This window comes from Rattus norvegicus, chromosome 9, assembly GCF_021556685.1.
Source record: "Rattus norvegicus strain SHRSP/BbbUtx chromosome 9, alternate assembly SHRSP_T2T, whole genome shotgun sequence".
In the NCBI taxonomy this organism is placed as follows: Eukaryota; Metazoa; Chordata; class Mammalia; order Rodentia; family Muridae; genus Rattus; species Rattus norvegicus.
In genome coordinates this window covers 76,167,609-76,188,398 of record NC_141542.1, presented here as the reverse complement: position 1 = coordinate 76,188,398, position 20,790 = coordinate 76,167,609, and the positions used below count along the sequence as shown (strand labels likewise).

The window sequence follows — 20,790 nt, the reverse complement described above, 5'->3', positions numbered from 1 at the left end:
GTCACTCTCGGAGCTTCAGATAGAGGCCCACTTACTGATAAATCTGCACACATCCCTTGAAACATTAGATATTCCCAAGCCACCCAAATTATCACCTTCCTTCTTCATAATTATCCTGTGTGCATATATGCTCATGGGCGTGTGTGCATGTATGGTGTATGTGCCCATGGGTGTGTGTGTGTGCGTGCATGTGTGGTGTGTGCTCATGGGTGTGCATGCACACGTATGGTCAGAGGTTGGCATCTGGTGTCTTCCTTTACTGTTCTCCATGTTATTTGTTGATGTGGTCTCTCACTAACCTGGAGAACATCCATTCAGCTGGGCTGGCAGCTCAGTGAGCTCTAAGGATCTGCCTGTCTCCCGCTCACCTCCCACAGTGCTGCCATTACAAATGTATGCTACTGTATGTGGGGTCTGGGGATCTGAACTCAGCCCTTGCTTATGTGGCAGGCTCTTTGTTGATGGGGCCATCTTCCCAGCTCCTATCCTGGATGACTTAAAACCAACAAGTGACAACAAACTCGATCACTATTTTCTCTCCTGACTTGGAAGGAAATGTGTCCTCTGGCTTTCAGCTGCTGGTGTCTGTACTCTTACTCTTGTTCTGACTTTGTAGAAGTCTGGGGAAAGTCTGCCTTGATTTTTCACACACACAACACAATCCAAATTCCAAGCTTGAGAGTAAAAGGAACCGGGTGACGGTACAGTTTACCTGCTCATTTTACTGATGAGACAAATGAGGCCCAAGGAGATGAAGAGGCTCACTTGGGGTCACACAGCAAGTCAGGACAAGAACCTCAGGCAAGTTTGGACTCCCAGTGTTGTGCTCATTCAGAGTCAATACTGTACCTGACTCTCTGCTGCTTCAGCCGAACATGAGGAGGTTTTCTCATAAAGACTCCCACGAAGACTGGCTCTGGCTCCAGTGTTTGCTATGGTGAAAGTCAGAGAGAAAGGGCATCAAGGCATCAGCTCCAGGTCTCGTGAACTCTCATATGAGCCACATCCATATATTCTCAGCTCATGTGCATTAAAGATCATAAACACACACCCATGGCGTTCCTGGGCACCAGCCACAATCTCTAGAGACATGTCTGAATACCTTGTTGAGTTGGGTTAAACTTTATATTCAAATTCAGACTTTCTTGTTTTGATTGGTATTTAAAAGAACAAAAGTAGAATCTTCTTGTTACCGGAATTCAGATAAAGCCGAAATTTAAAAGGGAATATTGATGGGAAACAAACTGCTGATGCTGTTGAATATCAATTCTTGTATGATCACGCTTTGCTGAAATAGAAAAATGCTTCTGAAAGCGTTCAGGGAGAGATGAGAGATTTCCCCTGCTCCTCAGAGGTGGAGGCCCCAAAGGCTGGCTGGACGACGCAGCAGAGAGAGGCGATGACCATTGTGGCTGTGGGCATGATGGTGCCCTCCACATGGGCCAACGTGGCATTAGCCTGTACTGTCTGTCACTGTCCCTGCCACAGCTTACCACAGACGTGCAAATTAAGACCCAAGAGGCACAACTGGCCATAAACTGATGGAAATGTTTTGAAATGATGTGTGTGTGCCAATGCTCATGGGTCTGTGTCTGTGGATGTGGATGCCCATGGAGCCAGAAGATTGTGTCAGATCCATCTGGAGCTGGAGTTACGGGCAGTGGTGAACTCCCTGATGTGGGTACTGGGAACTGAACTTGGGTCTTCCATAAGAGCAGCAAGTGCTCCTAACAACCATTGGACATTCTCCGCCCCCTGCGCCCGCCCCTTTGGTGTTTTGAGACAGGGTCTCACGTAGCTCAGGCTGGCCTCAAATTCATTGTGTAGCCAAGGATGACCTTGAATTCCTCCTGATCCTCCACCTTTTATCTTCCAAGTGCTGAACTTGGAGGCACTTGCCACTATACCTAGCTTCCAACTGGTAAAGTTTTGTGGAAGGATTGAATTCATGGATTTGAACTCCATGGTGCTGTAAGACAGGGTGTTCATGAATAGATGTCTATTTAGGGAGTGACATTTAGCTGTGCATATGGCTCTACTCAAGTAAATAAGAATAAGTCTGCCCTGAGATGACAACGACTTCTCAACACTCATCAGTGGCCTTAGGCGCCTGTGGCCATGTGACAATCTGTATTCTCATTGTTTGTTTGTTTAAGGTTTATTTAATTGTTATGTGTACAATGTTCTGACTGCATGTGTGCCTTTGTGCCAGAAGAGGGCATCTGATCCCATTATAGTGAGTCACCATGTGGTTGCTGGGATTGGAACTCAGGACCTCTGGAAGAGTAGTCAGTGCTCTTAACCGCTGGCTGAGCCAAACCTCTCCTCATCAGTTTTGATTCTAAGGCAGTGTCTGTCTCTTACAGGATCACCCTTTTCTGTGTTCCCTCAGATATTGTTTTCTTCCTGATTTGTTTGAGAATGGCTCATGCATAAACTTAAAACACATCTTAAGTTTAAATCAGATAGGGGAAACTGAGGCTCCAAGAATGGATTTCTGTAGCTTCAAGCCTACACTTTAAAAAAGCTGGATCAGAAACCAGACCCCAGATGTCCTGAGCTGTGTCTCATGCTTCCCTTCCGTACTCCACTGCCTCTCGTTAGCCTTGCCACATCACACACAGCTGCCTGGATCCATCCTCCGGACAGAGCCACCCAGCAGAATTGTGCTGCGACAAGGTTCACTTCACAGTGTCTTGGAAAGAACCCTGGGTCTTTCAGAAATGAAATGTATAAATCCTGGTGCATAAGGGAAGTTCTTGCAACATCAGGAGAATGAGTCAGTCAGCCAGAGTTCAAGAAATGTAAACACATCTTTAGATAGGAGACTGAAAAATCACTTAAGGCTTCTCATCTCTTGGGTCAAGACCTTGGTAATTTACTGAGGTCCATGCTGTCAAGGAGGGGCTGAGACTCCAGCTGCATTCCTGTGAGATAGAGCAATGGGGGTGTGAGGGGTGGGTGGGTGGGTGTGTGGGGTGGGTGGGTGTGTGGGTTGTGTGGGGTGGGTGTGTGGGGTGGGTGGGTGGGTGTGTGGGGTGGGTGGGTAGGTGTGTGGGGTGGGTGTGTGGGTTGTGTAGGGTGTGTGGGGTGGGTGGGGTGGGTGTGTGGGGTGGGTGGGTGGGTGTGTGGGGTGTGAGGGGTATGTGGAGTGGAGGGGTGTGTAGGGTGTGTGGGGTGTGAGGGGTGTGAGGGGTGTGAGGGGTATGTGGAGTGGAGGGGTGTGTGGGGTGTGAGGGGTGTGTGGAGTGGAGGGGTGTGTGGAGTGGAGGGGTGTGAGGGGTGTGAGGGGTGTGAGGGGTGTGTGGAGTGTGTGGGGTGTGTGGAGTGGAGGGGTGTGTGGGGTGTGTGGGGTGTGAGGGGTGTGTGGGGTGTGAGGGGTGTGTGGGGTGTGAGGGGTGTGAGGGGTGTGTGGAGTGTGTGGGGTGTGTGGGGTGTGTGGGGTGTGTGGGGTGGACGGGTGTGTGGGGTGGAGGGGTGTGTGGGGTGTGAGGGGTGTGTGGGGTGTGAGGGGTGTGTGGGGTGTGTGGGGTGTGAGGGGTGTGTGGGGTGTGAGGGGTGTGTGGGGTGTGTGGGGTGGAGGGGTGTGAGGGGTGTGTGGGGTGTGAGGGGTGTGAGGGGTGTGTGGGGTGTGTGGGGTGGAGGGGTGTGTGGGGTGGAGGGGTGTGTGGGATGTGAGGGGTGGTGTGTGGGGTGTGAGGGGTGTGTGGGGTGTGAGGGGTGTGTGGGGTGTGTGGGGTGTGGGGTGTGTGGGGTGGAGGGGTGTGTGGGGTGTGTGGGGTGGAGGGGTGTGAGGGGTGTGAGGGGTGTGAGGGGTGTGTGGGGTGTGTGGGGTGTGAGGGGTGTGAGGGGTGTGTGGGGTGTGAGGGGTGTGTGGAGTGGAGGGGTGTGTGGGGTGTGTGGGGTGTGTGGGGTGTGAGGGGTGTGTGGGGTGTGTGGGGTGTGAGGGGTGTGTGGGGTGTGAGGGGTGAGAGGGGTGTGTGGGGTGTGAGGGGTGTGTGGGGTGTGTGGGGTGGAGGGGTGTGTGGGGTGTGTGTGGTGTGTGGGGTGTGTGTGGTGTGTGGGGTGGAGGGGTGTGAGGGGTGTGAGGGGTGTGTGGGGTGTGTGGGGTGTGTGGAGTGGAGGTGTGTGTGGGGTGTGTGGGGTGTGTGGGGTGTGTGGAGTGGAAGGGTGTGTGGGGTGTGTGGGGTGTGAGGGGTGTGTGTAGTGGAGGTGTGTGTGGGGTGTGTGGGGTGTGTGGGGTGGAGGGGTGTGTGGGGTGTGTGGTAAACCTCCCTTCTAGAGCGACAAGGGGGAGATCTGCTCTTGTGCAACCAGGCCACAGCTGTCAGCTGAGGGTGGGGCCTTCTTCCTGTTTCAGGAGCTGGTATGCACAACCAAAGACCTCATACTACTTCAGCTTACTTCCTGGCTGCTTGAACTCGCACACAGCCTTTCTGTGATGAACATGTCTGCCACTATAGAGATATACAGAAAGCACAGTCCCTGGCTGCCCACCAGCTCCCATTAATCTAACCGCTGGCTTTTAGTGGGAGATAGCGCTCCTCACTAGATAGCCGGGCTATTCAGAGGTAACCCTGCCTGGATGGATTTCATCCTCAGCCCCTGCTGCCTTCTCCAAACACTCAGACATTAGAAGGTGGGGAGAGCGTCTGATTTTACCATGGGACTCGCGCCTTTAGGTCTCCTTCTATTTAAATCTGCGTTGACAATGTTTAATTCCCAAATTGCTGTTTTAAATAAAAATGAAATACAATTACATTTACTCCTACTGCTTCAGAGTGCTTATTTTTCCGGAGTGGGAGGAACTCTGATGGGATCCATCTGGGAGCAGAATAGAAACCTAACTCCAAGGAACCGCCTTATCAGGACAGGTGGGCCACCTGGCTCCTCCTTCATGCATGCATGCGTGTCTGGGCTTGGTAAACACTGGCCCTGCAGGCTCCGAAGTAGCCAAATGGTTTCCAGGGCAGAAGCTGTTGGAGGTGCTGGCAGGAGCCTCTTGAAATCTGTTCAGGGCCTTTTTCCACACTCCATTTCTCAAGAGCACACCCTTTGATCACCAGACTGCTGTCATAGAATTTCCTTCCTATCCCGCAGGGTCACCGTCAGGCAGGAGATATATCTGCTGTTACACAGACCTGAGAGTGCCTTTGCCTTCAACAGCTTGGGCAGGGCCTTGCCGGCCCCAGCTGAAACCAGTAAGAGAAAGCCCCGGTGTCAGCCCTGGTACCTTCAAGGTTTTGTGTTTTGGTCATAAATGGAAAGTGCAAATGCAAATTCCAGATTATTAAAAACATTCTTCCCAGGGTAAACGTAACTATAAAAGGAAGGAGACAGCAGTGAGCTGACCTTTCCTTAAAAATGTCTAAAAATACTTTATACGATGTGACTCAGGACGCTTATGACCTATGGAGTGGGATAATAAATTTCAAGTCTGTTGAATGCAGGAGACCAAGACCCAAGATGCCTGTTGGTGATGCCATTATCAGATTTGTAGGATAAGATTTAAGGCTTTGTTTATGCTACACGTTCTCCTTTTAAATCTTTCTGGCTGGGAAGGAGGGTGAGATAGGCACATTCAACAATTGCTAGGGACCTGAGAAGGCCTCCAGGCCAGAGACACCCCCGGGAGGTCCAGCTAAGAAGTCTGCCTAGAAACTATGAGTCAGTTAGAATTTAAATATGGCCGTGCCCCGCAAATGTGAGAGCAGTGTTTTTCTTCCAGTTTGGGCTATCAGTCCTTTTATTTACGTATAGTTCTTAGACCTAGATCAGTCTCACAGGTCTAGCTTTTGGTTTGGGGAATACACACTTCTTTCAAAAGTTCATAATTTTTGTTTTTATGAGTCCAAAGGCTCATGGCAGTTTAGCAAGCCTAAAATGGAATCCAAACCGCACTATGGAATTTAGATTTCAATTGTGTGGCAATAAATATCAATGACTTAGAAGACCCCCCCTAGTGAAGACCTGTCGTAAGATTCATAAACGTGTTCTGGGATACTGTCTTTGGTTGCCCGGGATGGCCCATTTCTCACTTTCCCTCCCCCACCCCATGTGCCCTGCTATCCAGGCATTACAAGTTGCTTGTACTTCTCCTACTCTGCTATGTTCTCTAACACTCCTGAAGTCTCTTTCCCTCCAGAATCCTTTCTTTTCCATTTGGCTGGTTCCTAAATATATCCATAGAAACTCTGCTATGAGTTTTTTCTTTCCTTCCAAAAGCAACAACCTCCATACATCTTAATTTGTGTTTAGCTCAACGCACTCACCTACTGCTGGGGTCGCCCTTTAAGGCATGGCTCTGTGGATCGCATTGTTGTGCCTGGATGGTATTTGTTGCTAGCAGACTATCACGTGGTGCGGCTGAATTAATGAATGGGCGATTTCTTTGTGCCTTATAAAATAACCTGACTCATACTTTGTGGAGCATGTTCCAGTCTTGGTGCTTATGTTGGTTTTTCAAGGGAGGAACTGTAGAGAAACCAACACTGGTGCTATTCTCAGACCATGGGCAGTGTGTGGAAGAAGCAGGAAAGACAGAGACCAAGAGGACAAGGCACCCCCAAGGACAGGGCACCCCGGAGCAATCTCCTGCTCCAGTCACACACAGTCCCAAACGGCAATGGAACAGAAAATCATATTTATGGATTACTGGCTAATGAAAGTAAAAACTTTTAGTTACTGCAGCAAAAGAAAAGCTAACGTTTTAAATTTTATTATAAGAGAAATTCCCTTCTCTTAAAAAATCTATGTGAGCCTTAAAATATAGTGTTAAGTCCTCTTCTCTGTGGGTCCCTTGTGTCCATTGGTGTTGCCAGAACAGCAGATTCCAGGAAGAACCATGCTGAGGGTTTCCTTGCACCCATGGGTGCTCTGTTTACTGCAGGCTGAGCATTCTCTCAAGGTAGCTGCCACAGCCTGCTCCTGACTTTTTAAACAAATATTATACTTTAAAAAGTTGTCATTCAGTATATCCCTGACCTGTCTTATTATGCTTTTATTTTTTATTGCTGCTCAGTGTGTCCCTGACTTTTAAGTTTCAAAGAGTCCAGACTGACTTTCCGGTGTATAAATTACCTACAAAGCCCATCAACTTTGTACTATTTTTAGAATCCTATCCATTTAATCTAAAAATTTTCATTAAGACAGAGTTGTCACAAACTAAGAGTGTGTGACAGTTCTGTAGATGACTAACAATGGGTGCTTTGCATCCTCCATTGCAGTTGGCTCACGGGGCATCCCCTAGTTCCAGGGTAGTGCTCTATCTATCTATGTACTCTTAAAAACAAAGTGTGTAGCGGAAATCAGGCACCAGAAAAGCTAAGAACTTTTTCTTATGATCAGTGAGCGAACCAAGGAGCCAAGCAGAGCTCTCTTGCTCTGGAAACCAGAAGAGGGACTGTATGAGAACATGGGGACAATCAAAGAGAGGCCCCAGTGTTTGGATGTCAGACATCTGTAACTGCAACCATTATCATCATCAGCACCACCACCATCACCTTAATTATCGTCATTGTTTCACGACAGGGCTCCGACCTAGGAGCTGCTGTGTCGGTCACTTCTATGTAAATGTTGAACAAACGGACCCAGAAACTGCCCACCAAGGATGCTGGCCAAGAGAGAGCTTAGGTGGGGCCAGCCTGTCAGTCAGCTTCTTACAGAGCTTGTCATCACGAGGACATGACTGTGTCTTTTCTCTCACTTTTCCAAGCCCTGGGAAAAGCAATTCCTCCTACTCTGCTGTGCCCCAGCTTCAGGCTGGGCATCCTGTTAACACAGTAGGTCCCTCACTCAGGACTCATTGCTGCCTCCCCCAGATGAACAACAGGGACCATGTGTCCTTTTCACCAAAGACTCTTTTTAGGAGAAGAGCCTCTGTGTAATCATACCTTCACCCTTGCCTGAAACAGGCAGCCATGTCTATGGGTGGAGGAAGAGATACCAAAGTTTGTGTGTCTCTGTGAGAGAACGAAACAGAAAAGGAATTTTAGAAGGGGTAGAATTGCCCTCAGTTCTCCCGTTGAGACAGGACCCACAGAGGTTTTCTAGACAGCTTCCTAGTCTGCAGTTGTGCAGGCTGAACTGTGTCCCACTGTAGGGGGCGACAGTCACTTATCGTCATAGGAGCTTTCTACTTCCTGGTTTATGTGGGGGGGCTTTGTATTTCTGGTGGTCTAGGCATGACATAATGAGTTCATGAGTTGAGAAGTCAGGGTGAGTTTTTAAAGAGAAAGCTGACTTTTCAGGTTAATGGCAATTAGAATGGACAGATCCACAGACTGAAAAACAATAAAAAAATCTTAATAAGAGTATGAAACACTTGGAAAAAAATCATTTTCTTTGCCCTAAAATGGGGGAAACATAAGGTCAATGGATGCCTGGCTTTAAGCTTTTGAAACTGCATGGATGGGGTTGGGGATTTAGCTCAGCGGTAGAGCGCTTGCCTAGCGAGCGCAAGGCCCTGGGTTCGGTCCCCAGCTCCGGAAAAAAAAAAAAAAAAAAAAGAAACTGCATGGATGCTTGTGGAGAGAAGGTTGGTCTAGGATTCAAAAGCCATCGAGGAGAAGGCTGATTTTATTCAAGGTTTTAGAAGAGCCCTGCAGGACTCACAGTGCTGAAACTGTGAGCAGAGTCTTTGATCAGCGAGAGCACTGTCAGTTGATGCTGGCTACGTGCAGTGGCAGCTGCTGGTGTGTGATGACACCCTAGGCCCAGTCTCCAGCCACAGCCTCCAACAAAGGGTGGTTGGGACCAGGGCAGACAAGAGGGATTCTGGCCCTGGAGACAGACATTTTCACAATTTTCTCCCTCTCTCCTTTTTCCAATCTGCTAGAGTCACCCGGGGTGAGAATTGTTGTAGCTGTCCTTGTTAGCCAAGATGAAAATGAGTTTACACGATGCTGCTTTTATAGCTGAAGAGGATGAGGTCAGCAGACCTGAAACTGAAGGGACAGAGGTGGGAAGGGGGAGGGAAGAGGTGGGAGTAATAAGGGGGGGAAAATCACAGAGCAGCTTAGAAGATTTAAGCTTGAAGAGACATATCTTCCAGGTAAATTACCCACCCAAACTCACTTCCAAGTACTTCCCCCTTTAAAATTCATTTTGCTTCATTAGTCTGTTAGTGACAATAAGTGTACCAGAGTTTGCCAAGGAAGGGGCAGCACGGACCAGCGCAGCTGCAGTTCCTCAGCCTCCTGTGCATCTGGTGCAAGCGCACAGGCAGTCACAGGCACGCCCAGAGCCCAGGCTGAGAAGGCAAACCTGGAATCCACAGAGCCAACGGTGGAGGGAGGAAAAAGCCATAATTAGTGTTAATTGTTGACCCTCCAGTTCAAGAATAGATACTCTGGAGCATGGAAAATGAGAACAAACATTAATTATTGAGTAGGGACCTTGGAGACAGACACTCTGGATTAAAAGGAGAGAGATAAATTGCATAATGAATGTTAATTTTCCCTCCTAGAATTGAGTGGTCTGGTGGTTGAACGGGAAAATGGGGCTAGAACAGTCCTGAAGGAGAAACCTTTGTGGGGTTGGGGGAGGATGCGGGAAGATTACACACACACACACACACACACACACACACACACACACACACACCACTTTCCGTTATGCTCCTCACCTGCTCCCTTTGTCTTCTGGCTCCTAAGAAATCTGTTCTCAGGATGGCACAGTGAACTGCTAGGAAGCCCAGACCTTTCTCTACGGTAAAAACTCCAATCATACTGCACTTCCAGCAAGCACATGGCTGCTTGTTCTTAAACTGGGGGAGATGGGGGTGTGTGTGACTAGAAATAAGGAAGCCACGGGAACTGTGGACCTGTGGGTGCTGCTGGGGAGGTGGGGGGCTGCACATTGTGGGCTCCAGGCCATAATTGTTGTTTTATCTTAATTACAATATACCATACATACAGCACCCCCACCCCACATTGGTAATTTCTTAACTGAAAGTAAAAACAGAAGAGGGTAATTGTAGCCAATTTTGTGGACACTACAAACAGGCTTGTCTCTGGCTGCTCAGGTTTTATCCTCACATTAGGGCAGCCGCATGGACGGGGAGTCTCTGCCCAGTGCCTTCTGTCCAGCTGTCCATTGGCTGCCGTCTGGGTAAAGGGTGACTGGAGCCCTCTGCCTCTTCCCATGGTTTTCTCATGAAAGCAGACACTCACACATTGGGTCGAATAGTGTCTTTCCTCAAACGTCTGTGATTCCTTGTCATCCAAAAGGGAACCTTTCAGCTCTGGCTGGCACGCAGACCTTCTCTGGGCTGGCCCTGGCCTGCCTTTTAGCCCCAGCACCATCCGTGGACCAGGCTCTCAGTTCATACTGGACCACATGCTCTCTGCTTCCCCACCTCTCTTTGTCTCTGTTCATGCTAGTTCCCCATCAGCATAGCCCCCACTGCTTCCTCCTGTGTACTGATGTCTCAAGGGTCATGCACAGGGAATCCCTCCATGTGCAAAATGCACTTCCTACTCCCTTAGGCTCACTCCTTCCTTAGCGGCCCTGAGTCCTGTTGCTTGGATCTAGACTCCTTGCAGCGAAGTTGCTTGTGAATCTGCTTCCCACCTGGATTGTAAGGTCCCTGCACAGTAGTTACAGTGCTGGGTCCAGAGCCCGGGGAAACCCGGAAAGTGAGAACAGCACTCTGCAGGTGTGTAACTGGGGGAGACGGAGGGCAACAACGTGGAATCCTGGAGATACTCATTTATTTCTCTTGCATGTAAGAGTGGGCGAATCAGTGAAGTTATCTGGGCACCTGGTTCTTTAAAACGTATTGCTTTGTCATCCCATAGTTTTCTTCCCTGTGGCTGAAACCATTTTTGCTGTCGCAGTCAAGTGCAAAGGTAAAAAAGAGATGAAGAGAGAGAGAGAGCAAAGAAATGACTTGGAAGCCACACACATCATTTCCATTCGCATTGAGCACACAGCCGGAACTAGGGGCAAAGCATGCTGGGAAATACCATCCTGAGTTAGGTGTCTGTATGTCCAAGTAACATTCAGGGATCAGGATTCTAATTAGCAATGGAGGGATGGACATTTGGGAATAGTTGAACACTCTGTGATTATAGTTTCAACCAATATTTATGAGCATTTTCTGTAAGGGTGACCTGTGTTTTCTGGGATGTTTGGAAGTAGATCAGAGAAACTTGCCTTTGGGAATTTTACTTCTAAAAGAGAAAAAAAACAAGAGCCTAGAAAATCAAGGAAGCGAGGCAGATGTTGTGCACATCTGTAATCCTGTACTCAGGAGGCTGAGAAGGAAAGGAAGGTAATGGGTTCAAGGCCAACCTGGGATATATAGCAAGGCCCTGCCTCAAAAACAAAACAGCAAACAGAGGGTGGGGGCGGGGACGACATGATATAGTGAGAAGAACTTTGACTTAACAGGGTATAGGAGACTGCAGCCCAGATTTACCACACAGAAGTTATATAACTGGAAAAAAAAACCTCACATATCTTTAGCTTCCAGTTCTCTTATTCTGAAATAAGAGGGCCTCAAACTATGTTTTTCTGTCCTCAAGCAGCCTAGCATGGACACGCTATGCAATCCAGCCAGCCTGGATTGCACCCTGGGAAGGGAAGAGTTAGCTATGAATACACGGGAGGCACAAACTCCTTTAGGAAGCTCAGCCCGTGTCTGTTTGCTCTGTTGGTGCCCTCAGCAAGTCTCACTAAGCGCTTCCTTTGCACGAATGTTGGAGATGGTCACCTGCATATTTCTCTTAACTTTAGGAACTCCAAAAGGCAGGGGACACAGAATCTGTGCTCTCATAGGCTCTGTAAAAAAAAAAATGACACAAGTGCTGTCATCTGCAAAAAGACGAAACAAAACAAAACCAACCAACCAAACAAACCCTAAACTAAAAGGCCGCAGGGAAATTGTGTTTTAGCACTTACTGTGCTTTTTCTTCAAAGAAGAAATTTGTGGGCTGGAGAGATGGCTCAGTGGTTAAGAGCACTGACTGCTCTTCCAGAGGTCCTGAGTTCAATTCCCAGTAACCACATGGTGGCTCACAGCCATCTGTAATGGGATCTGATGCCCTCTTCTGGTGTGTCTGAAGACAGTTACCGTGCAACTCATGTACATTAAATAAATAAATAATTCTTAAAAAAAAAAAAAAAGGAAGGAATTTCTGAGCCAGGTCTGGCGGTGCACATCTGTAATCTCAGCACATGGAAGGTTTGCTCTGAGTTTGAGTGTGAGTTCAGGCTAGGCAGTGAGATTTTAAAACCACATTAAATAACATTTTAGCATTTTCAGAAAAAAATTATATTTCTCTTTGGCTTTTTCTTTTTTGGGTGGGTGTTACAGAAAGCCATCTATCGTAGAACCCTCAAGAGGCTACTGCAAACAAAAGGAAGCAGCCAGGTATGGTAGCTCAGGTCTATGATCCCAGCACTCAGGGAGTTAAGGTAGGAGGATCTAGTGTTCGGGGCATGCTTTGTACTAAGACCCTGCTGAAAAAGAAAAACAGGAAAAAGGAGAGAGGTGGGGGGAGTGTGTCACTAGGGAGCTTTGAGGTTTTAGAAGCTAAAGCCAGGCCCAGTGGCTTTCTTTCTGCTGCCTGGGGAACCGGATGTAGAACTTTCAGCGACCTCTCCAGAACCTGCATGGCACCCTAGTAACAACAGACTACACCTCTGAATGGTAAGCCAGCCCCAATTAACTATTTTCCTACATAAGAGTTGCCATAATCAGCTTGGTGGTGGAGGCAGATGCTGTTAATCCCTGCACTCTGAGGCAGAAGCAGGTGGGTCTCTGAGTTTAAGGCCAGCCTGATCTACAGAGTGAGTTCCAGGACAGCCAGGGCTACCCAGAGAAACCCTGTCTCAAAGAACCAAAACCCAAAAGACAAAAATAAAAACAAGAAAACAACGGAGTTGCCATGATCATGGTGTTGGCTCTTTACAACAATAAAACACTAAGACATTGCCTTTTAATCTGTTGTCTTCAGGAGCTTGTTGCCAACATAAGTAACCCCAAACATATGTCTCTGCCTCACTTCCACCCTCAAAATCTCACGGGATCAAGGTTAACTGGCAAGCACACTATGTGTTCAACTCCCTTGCTGAAAATGTTATCTGGGAAATGTAGTTTTCTGTCTCCTAGCTTCTACAAGACAGGAATGTTGGAGGCCCAGCAACCATATCCTCCCATGCTTTCCTTTGTTCAGACTTTTAATTGGAGACCAGTAGAACTGATAACATCTGCCAACATTATTTAGTACGGGTCATTAGCAAACACTGATTGGGCAAGAGGAACAATGAATTATTACCACATGGGCCTCCTTCTTGCCTTCCTCTCCTCAGAGGGGGACATTCTGTGGATTGTGGGATTCTGAACTGAGGTTTTCAGATGGGAAACAAGAACAGTCAGACCCCAGTGAATGCTCTGACTGTGTTCTGGGTTAGAGAGCAGAACCAGCCCCACTGAGGGAGACCCTGGGGAGAGGGGTTATGTAGAAGCAGACATTAGAAACCACCGGCCCAGCATTCTCCAGAGGATATTTCAGAGGATGATCTAGATCTGTATGACACTTTGCTAAAAAACCAAAACTCATTCAGCCACCACATGCTTCTACAACAGGAATTTACTTAACTCTACCTGTCCCCAAATACATTTGACCAAATTGGCCCTCGAAACTCTTCCCTTTTGTGAGTTGCCCATACCTGGTGTCCCATGGGGCATGTGCTGGATGACTGGATGTCAAACCAGTTCTCCTTTTTCTATGACAAGGTTGAGGCTCAAAGGAGTGAAATTGTCTGCCTGTGATCACCAAAGCCACAGGTGCTAAGAGCGGTTGTAAGACCCAAGATTTGTGGGCCTCTAATTCAGGGCCCTTTCTCTTTCTTCATATTTAGTGAAAGGCATTCCTTTAATAATTTCTTCTTCTTCTTCTTCTTCTTCTTCTTCTTCTTCTTCTTCTTCTTCTTCTTCTTCTTCTTCTTCTTCTTCTTCTTCTTCTTCTAAGATTTATTTATTATATATAAGTACTCTGTAGCTGTCTTCAGACACACCAGAAGAGAGCATCAGATTCCATTACTCATGGTTGTGAGCTAGGATTTGAACTCAGGACCTCTGGAAGAGCAGTCAGTGCTCTTAACCACTGAGCCATCTCTCCAGCCCCATTCCTTACATTTCTAGGCATCATCTTTATGACAACAGATGCTAAGAGATAAGCTACTCAAGGAAGACCACTCTGTGGTACATCCACCAACACAGAACGACCCTTTCGCTCAACTCAGACTCAGCAGAGGAAGTGAGTTGTCTGTTGTTGCAACACAAATTATCCTCACACTAGCCTACTGAAGTAATAGAACTTTCTTACAAATGTGTGGTGGGAACCTGGGAGGGATGTGGATCTGGGAGTCTGGTAAGAGTCATCACAGTTGCAAGGTCAGAGAGGAGTTTGTAATCTAAAGGCCTAGCTGGGTGCTGCTGGCCTTTGGGAATGTGAGGCAGAGGACCTTGTGAGTTCCAAACCAGCCAGAATGACAGTGAGACCAAATCAAAGTAACAACAAAATCTCCTGCCTGGCGGTGGTGCGCACCTTTAATCCCAGCAGGTGGATGCAGAGGCAGGTGGATCTGAGTTCAAGGCCAGCCTGGCCTACAGAGTGAGTTCCAGGACAGCCAGGGCTATACAGAGAAACCCTGTCTCAAAACCCAAACTGACCAACAAACCATCCTTCTGCAAAATGTCCCATGTATGCTGAAATTTGAGCTCTGCAGTGACGAAGAGCTAGAGTGTCGAGATCTTCAGTGCGTGTTTGGGCTTTTTCTCGGGAGAGTAGAAGGGAGTACTGTTAATTTGTGAGGGAATGAGAGTATTCTCACTCTCCCGGGTTACTAACTTGTGTCCCGTTGTACTTTCCCTTTGTTTTCATGTCAGTTCCCCACAGCACATGCAGATGATGCTGGGATTTCTCGGTCTCTAGAGCCATGATCCAAACTAGGTCTCTAATCTTTACAAATCATTCACGATCACATCTTCTGTCACGGCAACAGACAGTGGGTGAAGACAGACCCTGTTTCCAAAGCTATAAACCTCCCTTCTGTCCACATCAGTGTTGATTAGACATAGGCCGCCATGTCCTTTTGAAGCGAGATATGTCAAATAATTTGTGCACGTGTATTAAAACCGACACCCCAGAAGGTGTTAGATAAGGATGCTAATTAAATAACAAAATAAAGCAGCGAGAGTAAAACAAACAAATGAGCTGTGGAGAAACACTTCACGTTCAAATCCGTTTAGGGCAAGGCTGAATGGTAATTAAGAACTCCGAAAGAGATTGGAAATTCAAATCTGTGTGGGACCTGAAGTCCCAACCTCAATGCTTGGCACAGATATCTTTGAGCATCTTTCAGCGAGAAGCTTGTGAATAGATGAGCTCCTGAGAGGAAATGTGTTCTGCTGGCACTGGGATGGGAATAGCTGAGGATTTGTGTCAGGAGTAAGCGATTCAGAGAGCGTAGCCAGTGTTTGACTTGGGCCTTCCCAAGCCAGCGCTTCCCTTCGTAAGCCTTTGAATTCTGGGAGTGTTGCAATAGCCCATCATTGAGGAGAGGGTCAGATTCCAGCTCTAGTCCTCACATCTTCCCCCACCCTCTTCTTCTAAAGGTAATATTCATCTCCCTCTGCTGCTTGAAAGCAAACTTATCATGATCTAATTGCCTAAGAATTTATTTCCAAATAGTTGTTGACAGAGCCTTAAAGTTTCAGAAAGATCAGACAGATCATATTCCTCTTTTACTTGAGAATTTTTTTTAATATTAAAAAAAAAAAACTAGCTATGCTCCCCAAAGAACTCTTCTGTGTGGCACCTGGGGTATTCAGTCAATCAGCACGCATTTCTTGGACATACGATAAAGAAAAGGGGTTCCCTAGGACTCATATATTAGGGAGCCAAACTGAAAACAGATGGAGATAGATCCAAAATCACAAAGGTGGGGCTGAGAGAGAAGAAAGGGGGAAGATTACATCTAGGCAGTGGTCCAGAGGGAGGTAAAGTTATTCAGCAAAATGTCCTAGAAAAGATGAACTTAGAGCTCATCTCAATATTTGGGGTTGACTCGGGAAAAGGCCTGGAGAGAAAAGATGAAGCTGAATACTTGGGGCATATTTTGGGGGGATCACTGGAGCTGGAATGTATGGGAGACGATTCTGGAAGGAGGTGTGGAAATGGTGACCGTATACACTCAGACGGGAAGGCAGCTCGGTGGAGGACTGCTTGCCTAGCATGTGGGAGGCCATAGGTTCCATTCCTAGCACCAAATTTAATATAAGTAAGCAAAATAAAAATTAAAAGATGGCACTAAGAGTCTGTTGTGGCAGAACAAGTCCTTTGCAAAGGACTTTGAATATACTGTTGGATCAAACCAAAGATCAAAGATCAAGACCCCCAAATCCACAAACGATTTTCAAAACAAAACAACAACAAAAATACCCTTCAGGTATTCTAAAGAGATGGCTCAGCAGTTAAAAGCACTGGCTGCTCTTCCAGAGGACCTGGGCTCGAACTTGCCACCTACTCATTGCTCACAAGTCTCTGAAGCTCCAGTAACAGAGGATATGGTGCCTTCTCTTGGCCTCTGTGGGCACTGCATGCAGGCGCAACACACACACACACAAAAAAAATATGAGTACAATTTTAAAAAATGCACTTCAATTAATGGAGCCTCTTAGAAAGGTTGACCAGTTTTTTTTGTTTGTTTTTTGTTTTTTGTTTTTGTTTGGATCATTGTAGGAAGACATGAGTTTAAGGTTTTTCCTCACTCTTTAAGGCACCATTGAATTACCTTCAAGACTGAAGGTCAAGCAACTGTTCTTTGGGGAAGCCAGAGAGAGAATACCTAGCTGACTCCTTCGGCCCAGTGAATGCTTTTGAATCTGAGAAGCAAGTGGGATTTTGTGTGTCATCCTTGGGACTAGGAGCAATTCTCCATTAATATAGCCTAAGTTTTATTTCTCTTTCTCTCTCTGAAATTGGGAGGTGGGGGGGGTTGCTGGGACCCAAACTCAGGAGCCTATGCCTGCCAGGCTCTCTACCCCAAGTCAGTTGGTCTCTGAACTCTTTCTCAGTGAACACTTGTATGTGTTGGTAACTGTGATGGGTGCTGGAGACCATGAAGTGTCTGAAGCATTATATATATGGCAGACAATACTTGACTATTTCTGTTTCTGTGGCTTGCTTCTGCATCGTCCAAAGAAAAACTACCTCTTCAGGAATGGCACAGGCAAATGTGAGGCAGGTGACCATTCCATTTGCTTCCCTGCTGGCCCACCAGCTGTACCACAGAGTCCTTCCACCTGTCTCATTCCTGCTCCGACAGATTCAGACCCAAGATATTTAAAAATCCATCTCCTGGTATAGCCCAAATGGTGATGGAAGCTCTCGGATGCTGAATTTAGAAGCAAATGTATCATAGTCCTCAGGAATCCCTATAGTGGTGGGCGGAACTTACAGCAATAGGTGCAGGCTATAAGATTCAGTCAAGGGATCCTGCCCCCCACCCCCACCCATATCTTGTCATTTTGGGTGAGGGAAACATGGACACAGGAAACATCATCAGTCCACACAGAGGACAAGCCAAGGCTATGGAAATCTGGCCCTGAATCCAGGCCCTCCTCATTAAGCCAGTTGTGACATAACCAATTCGTGCAGCTTTTAATCTTTCTCATCAAGGGGCTCGCTGGCTGCACAGCTCGTGCAAGCCCATCCTGGTGGTTTCTGGGTGGTTGATACTCATCACCCTCTGACTTCAATTCTTTTTTTCCTTTGCAAAATGGCTACTGTCCAGAGCCAGCGGCTCTTTTCCAAAAACCTTCCCATGCCAAAGTGGGTTTTGGAAACCGCCTGGCTGTCTGTCTATCAGGAGCCAGGTGACTCACTGCAGTGAACCAACTCACATAACAAGGATGCCTGATTGGATTACCAATTAGCCACCTCCACCTCAGAAGCGTGGTTGGAAAGAAGAGAAAAGGCAGTGTTTAGTTTGGGCAAATACCAAAAGGGCTTTATCATCCTGATCAAGGCACTGGCCTGGCACACTAGATCTCTTCCAAGCTATTCCTCTGCAACTCCTGTCTCCAGATGTTGCTGCAAGAGAGAACTTGTTCCTTGAACATAGGGTTATTGTGTCTGGACGACAGAGGAACCTCTGTGTCAGGGAGCGGGAAAACCTGGCTGTTCCATGTCTGTTTTTAATGATGTCTCTGCTGCTGGGAACCCTTGGTAACTGAAGGTAAAGCCTACCTCTCTGAAAATGAGGCTGACCCGGAGTGTTACCTTACCTTGTCCCAGTGGAAGCGCCTCTGTTCCCATGAGCTCTGGGAGGGTCAGGCAGACGTTGTCACCATCTGGACTCAGCAAGAAGGGTCTCAGTGTAGGCTCTCTGGAGTCTTCTTGAAAGTAAGCACATGCATGGACAGCATTAGTCCCAGTGCAGGTGAGGGAGACTGTGCCTGGCTGTGTTCCCCTGAGCCCAGGTGGGCACTGGGGTGGATATACTGGCATGCTCTGTGTTTGTCCGAGATCAGGGGCACTTGGCAGAGAGGGCTCTGTTGTTCATGCCTTGTCCTCTGGGGGTCAGAATGAGGTGGAGAACGGGGGCCTTCCATGAGCTTACCCTATACCCATCAGCATCTGGAGAAGGTGGCAGCTCTGGGCATTTTGAGGGTGGGGCTAAGCCAGTGGGGGTTCATCTCCAGTTAAGTGAAACCTAGTCCCTGGTTACAGGATTTGGTGACTCCTGCCTTTGCTCTTTCTCTGGGCCGATGCCATTGTGAGGTATTCCATGTGTATGATCACAGACTAGGACCAAATGCTGGGACTGCACAGCAACTCCCAGGCTGCATAAGGAGGTTGTCTGACCCTTGGTTACTTGCAAAAACTCAAGGTGTTGTTTGTGTTTGTGTAAGCTTATTATGAAAGAAGAACATGTTTTCCTTTTCTGCTGTCTCAACACATAACACGCCTATGACCAGATGTGTGGAGGTTCTCCTCTCACCAAGACACACCTGTAGCTGACAACAGTGGGGCTTCCTGTGCTTCTGCTCGATGCTGACAGTGCTACCTGCAGTCCTCATCAGATTCCTCAGGTTAGAGGTTCAGATCCACAGAGCTGTCCCCATTGCAGCTGTGGACTGCAAGTCCCCACTTGTAGCCTGTGCTTCTGAGCCACCAGTTATAAAGTGGGGTCCCATGAGTCCCTCCTTGAGTCTGATATTTTCCTAGTACACTCACAGAGCTCACTCACAGACACTTAGGTTTAATGTGTTATAAGGAGCACAGCTGGGCAGTCAGGTGACAAGATACACAGGATAGGTGGGGACTGGGACCCACGGAGCCTTCTCTGAACACAGGTGACTTCATTAGCATAAACTCCATCATTATCAAAGATGCTTCCCATGAGTAAGGAGAGACACTCTATGTGGAAATTCCATGGGGTTTTAGGTCTGGGACAGAAACCAGGGACAGAGGCTTGAATACTTCTACATTTCCTATTTCCAAGGCAAAGGGGCAGTAGCAAGGCAGGCCTCCAGCTGGAGTGGATCCTGAGGGGCATATACACAATTCACTTACATATATATATATAAAGGTGCACACACATGTACATATATGTACATATTCTCAAAAGACTAACATACACAACCTCATATATGCAGGCATGCAGGCTTATATACATGTCATATACAAACAATTGCCCACATGCACGGAAGCATGCACTCTGTCACGGGCTTGAATTCATCTTAGACATGTGCTAAGACACATATGTTTTGTGCACACTGACACACATGTCCTTACATGGACAGATAAGCTTATGTATATACTACAACAAGTTTGAGATTCTTGAGCAAACATACACTCTCTTACACACATGCATACACCCCCAATCTATACACTCAAGGCTTCCTGTCTCAGTCTGGCCAAGCCATTCCATAATCATATTCTACCTTTATGAGATTACCCAAGACTGTGTGTGTGTGTGTGTGTGTGTGTGTGTGTGTGTGTGTGTGCTGTGATTTGTCCAGGCCTGTTGGCCTTCAGGATGGCCCTTGTTGAAGAAGGGACACTAGTCAAACTTGAGTCCTTTGTATCATGTGGAGGGGGATGAAGCTGTGAGAAAGAGCTCAAAGGCACTGGAACAGAAAGAGAGGGGCGAGAAGGAAGGGATTTGATTTTGACTACCTCGGCTCTAAACAGAGAAACTGCAAACATGGAATGGAGCTATTGACTTACATATTTAATTTATGCTCTCAAGAACTTAGTCACATGTGCTTTGGGGACAGAATAAGAGATGGGAGGGGAGAGAGGAGGGGGCAGGGGAGAGTGATTGATTTAAATAGCAGCAGCCTGTTTCCAAGTAGCACGAAAGGAAAGGAGTCTAACTGCTGTCTCCTGAGGCTCTCTGGTCCCCGGTTCTCTCAGTATGGGTTGTACTGTGAACAGAAATGCCTCTTGCTTTGCATAACCTGTCTCTTCCACACTTGCGAGCTCCTTCATGTGGTGCTCCCCAGAGGAGGAAGTGGCTCAGGGCTCTGAGGGAAGAGGAACCGTGAATGGCTTGCATTTTAAAGCCATATTAAGATTTATTATGTATTATTTTTATTTTTTGTGTATGAGTGTTTGTGTGTATGAATATATGCATATGTACCATGTACATGCCGGGTGACCAGGGAGGCCAGAAGAGGGCGTCAGATTCCCTGGAACTGGAGTTAACAGATGGCCGACTTGTGCTGGGAACAGAACCTTGGGGAGAGCAAATGCTTTTAACTGCGAA

The 20,790-nt window shown here is 47.4% G+C and overlaps 1 protein-coding gene across 23 annotated transcripts in view; it reads right to left on the bottom strand.

Annotated features, from left to right (window-relative positions):
- Kiaa2012 (KIAA2012 homolog) overlaps positions 1-20,790 on the bottom strand; it is a 136,518-nt gene that overhangs the window by 77,522 nt on the left and 38,206 nt on the right. For 13 of the 23 annotated variants that reach the window (XR_015628852.1, XR_015628853.1, XM_087567282.1 and 10 more), the window contains 2 exon segments: positions 18,302-18,412; positions 850-932 (listed from right to left, as the gene is read on the bottom strand). Coding sequence is in view for 21 of the 23 variants with exons in the window: in XM_087567282.1 (XP_087423408.1) it covers positions 850-932; positions 18,302-18,412 (194 nt within the window). In the remaining 2 variants the exon portion in view is untranslated. 23 annotated transcript variants of the gene reach the window in all.